The sequence below is a fragment of the Stegodyphus dumicola genome, chromosome 2 (genome assembly GCF_044657685.1).
Source record: "Stegodyphus dumicola isolate Sdum_Otavi_A_Nest chromosome 2, ASM4465768v1".
NCBI lineage: Eukaryota > Metazoa > Arthropoda > Arachnida > Araneae > Eresidae > Stegodyphus > Stegodyphus dumicola.
In genome coordinates, this window is record NC_140769.1 from 74022972 (window position 1) to 74028636 (window position 5665).

Genomic DNA, 5665 nt, shown 5'->3' on the forward strand with positions numbered 1-5665 from the left:
ATATGAGTTACGTACCGTTATGCATATTTTACATTACTTAATTATAGCTAAGATATACACGTTTCCACACTTCAAAGCTGTATTAATTTAACATATTAAATAGATAATTCATTATAAACACTGCTTAAAAGCTTGGAAAGGATATAGAAGTTTGATAATGTACTCTGCAACCTTGCTTATTAACATATCTTACTTTTGAAATAAAGTATGCATGTGTACCATGTATAACATGTATAACATTAGTCAAGTAAATTCTACTTATGCACAACGCTTATCCTATATTTTCATTTTAAATTCAGCAACATAAATATTAAAAACTTTATAAAACAAAAATATTCGAAAATAACACGTACACATTTTTAAAGTGTAAAATATAGTTAAAGAAAATAAAAGCTTGTAAAATATAATAAAACAATTTGTAATCTTCCTTAGGTTCTGGGATCATAATTAATCACTTTTGGGTATTTTTAAAATTTGAATTCATCTAATAAAATAATGTTTAAATAATAAGTTTTTAATATTTTAAGGTAATGTAACTTTTGATATACTGAGTATTAAGAACAAAGATTAATAAATGAGTATATATTGTATAATATATGGGCATTATAATATATTTAATTAATTAGAGCTCATTTTAAAAAGATCTTATCATTCCATGCAACAATTCCAACAACATAACAATGCTTATATCAAGTTTCAGTTTTAACCTAAATTCTAAATGCAAACTTACTTTTAAAATCTTGAAACCCTATCTAGAAACATAACCAGTACTCTTTCAATATTTAAAAATGTTTTTCTGCATTTCTGCACATTTCATGTGTTTGAAGCACAGCATCCTTTCAATTCGGTAAAAACTTCAGTGAAAAAACTTGGTTCACTGTTAATCCTCAACATCTTCCCACTGAGAAGGTTGATAATTAACAAGCACCTGTCCCAGAATTTTTCTTTGGAATCATCCACAAGGAATGGTTTCAAAGGATAAGAGATTTCATTCCCCATATAGGAATAACTGAGATATAAGCAGGTGAGAACAACAGACTGTAGTTCACGTTCAGAATCAATATCTTCGTTTACCAGTTCTCTGATTAAAAGATAAAGGAAAACGACATTGGCCGGGTTGATGAAAGCAATGTCCTGCCAACCTTGTAAGAGAAGACTACGATCCACTGATCTGAGCCAGAGAACTGCATCTGCTGGTTGTATTTCTCTGAGTTTCCAACACCTCTTGCAGAGAAACTCGCCTAGACATCGCAGCAGTTCTGAGGTCGAAGCCTGAATAACAGTCTTTCTGTGCTGCTGGCTCGGACTTATCACTGGATTGCTTTTGCCAGCAACGTTGAGAGAAGCACCATTGGGAAAATGGAGACCATGCTGATGCTGATGGTGAGAATTGTGGTTACCAGAAATGTGGTTCATTAGAGGTCTTACCAAATTGTGGGCTGCTAGCACCGAAGGTTTAGAGGGCGGTAAAGAAGGGGGCATCTTGTGTCGATCCCCCGCAGACGTATTCCTGACCACTACATCCAGAGATGTGACTGTGGAGGTTTTCAGATTATAACAGGATACCGACTTTTGAATGTTCTTCTTGTTGTCAACTACGTTGTTAAGGTTATCAAGTGGTTGTCGCGAAGTGTTTTTGTTTTTGTCAACCTTTCTTCTGCTGGACGTAGTGAACGTTTTCCAACTCAAGGCATTGATGAATAAAGAATGTTTTTTGAAGTTCGAATTATGGGTATGATTGAGATTCGCGACGACATTTCCGTTCTTCTCTTTATTTTTGGCATTACTAAGTTGCTCATAATTGAACCCATTGAGAGTGTACTCCCCATAGGCGGGTTTCCTATCCCGTGGGGATATGCTGAGCACAGTCCCCATCTTGAAAACTTTGTTCTTTTAAAGCAATCTACCAACAAATGAAGGAGAAGGAAATAATGATTCAGTCAACAGAAAACCGAAATCACTTACCATAAAAAGCCATTGACCTTCGAGGTCAAACTTTGGATTACAACAAACAAATATGTGCATCATCATTTTTGGTAATTTTTGCCAAAATTAGATTTCCTTTACATATATATATAAATATATGTGTAACCGCACATGGAAGAAACAACCTAAAAACCATTAAAGTAGCATCATCTGATTCTATCGGACCTCACACGAAACATGTCTGCTCGCTGCCTTTAGTCCAGCAGAGTCTGATCGAAGAAGATTTGCATGAGGCCGTTACCATGACAATTCTGGTGGTAGTGAATGGCAGCCGCAAGGGGGAGGAGCTATTGACGTCACGGTACCATCTGATTCGTTGAAGTTACCCGTACCTCAGGGCGAAAGCTGATGTTTAGAATCTCCGAACTTAAAAAAAGGGAAAAAAATTGTGAAACATGTTCCGGATTTTCCGGGAAAATTTATTCCTGTTTGCTCATTGTACTTTAGATTGTGCATGTAAACAATTTATAAATTAAAAAGAAGTAAACACTTCTGATAAAAATATTGATTATACTTTATCGGTCAGCACACATTTGAAAATAATTCACAATTATATTGGATTGTTGACCCTTTACTAAGTATAGAATCTAGAGTAATAAAACTAAACAGTGGTTTTAGTCGAATCGTTTTACACAGAATTTATTTCTGTTTACGTGCATAAGACTATTTGGATGCATCTTTGATTTAGATATACTTTATATAACATCATATTTTCGAAATTTGATCAGGTAGTATAAGTCACGAAAAGATAAAAAACATGAGAAATATTTGCATTTTTAAATCAGCAATTTTTAACTCATTATCAATTCGTTGTTGTTCTTTTATATTTTTTAAATATAAATTTCTCCTACATCTTTTAAATATAAAATAGCAATAAATGGTAATTCTTCTCCGTCTTATAAATTACACTCAGTAATTTCGGGAACACTGATTTTTTAAGAAAACGTTCGAGAGTAAAGCTTAGTCTAAATTTAACTATTTTTAATAATTAGCAAACTTATTCGTCAAACCATGGCCATAAGCCATTGCTTTCAAAGATATTATTAAAATGCATGAATTATAACCAAATAATGATGACTGGAAGATAAAATTTTGGTGCTTCAAACATCTAAAGAAATTTGTGAAATTAGTTGAAAATTCTTTTAGTTTTTGAATTCAATAATTAAAAATCGGCTTAAAATATCTGAAGAAAAATGCTATGATTACAATCATGATGATTACTTATGAATGCAAATTGTTTAGCACATTTTCTAACCCAGAAGAAGTATTTTGTTTTGTTATGACTTATCTCACTTATCTGACAGTTACATCAGAACAAAACCACGAAATTCATCGTCGCAAAGAGAGCAAGAGTGCACCTGTCGTTGGCTAGAGCTTTGAGCACCTTGCACAATGCGATTTCACTCATTCTGTCCCAAGTTTGATGGAAAGCACTCAGGGGAACTGGTCCAAGGATCTCCCACCCCTCTTTCCCTACCAAAAATTCTCTCCAGAGGACTTTCGGCTGGGCACGTATTTAGGGTACTCCCATGCCGCAAAGACACTACACATTTATAAACATCCATGCCTTCTCCGGAATTCGAACCCGGGCCTTTCTGTATCGCAATAGGCTCCCCTAACCACTATACCATCTCGGCGGCACATAGAAGTAGTTATTGCTCTGGGTTTCCTTCTTATAAATATAGTCTCTTATTTCATATGAATATTGCAAAAGTATTGGAAGATACTAATTCGAAAGCCAATTTAAGGCGCAGATAATAATTTAGTAATCTAAATCTTCATCTGCATCTGTCTATGAGCAGTTAATTGCAACAAAAAGAAAAATTTTAAATATCACCCTGTTTATAAAAGATGCTAAGAACTGATCTTTAAGTTACGGGTACAGCGTCAGATATTAAACAGAAGTTAAATAAAATTAATTAGATACGATTTTAAGGAAGAAAGATTGAAATTCAAATAATTAAAAAAAAAGTTCAAAAAGGAGGAACAGGAAATTTAATTATGTGGACTAATCAATTACCCTATGTCTAAATGACCAATTAAGTTGTCAAAGATGAGCAGTTTAAAATAGTATGATGAAAGAAAACTTCGCGTATATCTGGAAAGAAATTTGAAAAGATTTATTCTCAACGTATTTTAAAACAAATATAATCTCAAAATAAAAGAAAGAAAACCTTCCTTGGCTAATAATGGTTGTTCACCAAGAAAACACACTGTAGTCAAATTATTCAAAACTAAAATATGGTTTCTTCAGTATACGAGTAATCAGCAGAAAATTTAATCTTAATTAAATTAAAATGAGCTAAAAGTCACAAGATCTAGGAATAATCCTACTGCCTAAAAATTCATTTCGAGTCTTACAAATAAGAAATTACAAATCCAGTTTTAAGAAACTAATGTTTCAGATTAATTTTGATATTTAGAGGCGTGGTTTTTCATGGGAATTAGGGGATGAATTAAAACATTCTAAAAGAGATGATGATCCTTCTTGGGAAGCATACACACATCTTGATGAATACAAACAACGACTTATCGCCATGTCCAGTAAGAAGTTACAGAGACGTAAGAAAGGTGAAAAAGATCCTTTCATCAGAACTCCAATAATGTAACGGAAGACACTTCTTCAGCTTACACACAAGCCAGCGGTTATAACGTAACTTAAAAGTAATGAATTCAAATTAAAACTAATAAATTATATCTTAAGTTACCTAAAGGTTATACAGAAATTAATAACGGGAAAGTTGGCTCAAACTTATACCGGGGTGACAAGCACTATTGGCAAGAATGAAACAACGTAGCAGACAAACTACTATAGAAGAAATTCAGCTATCAATGTCAGCTACCAATGAGCAGGCAGAACACACTCTGATTAAAAAATTCTAAATTTCTTTTTAAATAATATCTGTTTCTACCACATTTGAGTACGCGTGAACTACAAATTAGTGTTTTGGCAGGAAAACGAAAAAAGGGAGAAAGACAGAAAAGCTAATTCGTTTGAGAGAGAGAGAGAGAGAGAGCTTCTGACAGCCTATGCTGACCGTTACTCTGTTATGCCTCTGTGCTGCTTCAACTGATTTATTAGGTTGATTATCTGCTTTAGTTTTGGTAGGCCACATTTGCTTCAAGAATACTTACAGACGAGCCAAAGCTTACTTAGGTGTGTGCCAATAGTATATACCATTTTAATTTCATTTGAATGTTTGTTTGACATTATTCGTAAGCTAAGTAGTTTAAAAGCGAATATTTAAACGTCCGCTAACACTACGGCTGTAGCCGGAATATCTTAGGCACAGGTAGCGACAGTATTTCTCTTGCAATGCAAAGCTACCAATAGTTTTAACCCTAAAACATTTAAATTCCCCGCTTAAGTACTCATCAAGTTATTTCCATTCAGGAGAGGAAATATAAAGAAGAAAGTAAAGGTTATAACTGGTTAATTAACACAAAACCTTACAAGGATAGAAGGAAATGAATTGAAACTACTAGCAGTGTCGTATTAAGCCTCTGTTGGGCTCCAGATAAAATTTAAATTGGAGCACCAATTATAAAAGTTGTTATTATCTCTTGCCATATATTTTTATTTATATGAACTTACTTGTGTTTCTAGTTGTATAATTAAATGTGAAAGTTTATGTGTTATAGAATTGCAAGCATGTATATTTAAATATTTATATATGAT

General features: G+C 33.3%; 1 protein-coding gene across 1 annotated transcript; it reads right to left on the minus strand.

The window, feature by feature from the left end:
• Positions 1–493: 493 nt before the first annotated feature.
• Positions 494–2142, minus strand: LOC118200136 (cyclin-dependent kinase 5 activator 1-like). Its single transcript, XM_035372065.2, has one exon. It carries the CDS (start codon positions 1873–1875, stop codon positions 814–816), a length of 1062 nt encoding a protein of 353 aa, XP_035227956.1. The 5' UTR covers positions 1876–2142; the 3' UTR covers positions 494–813.
• Positions 2143–5665: the final 3523 nt, after the last annotated feature.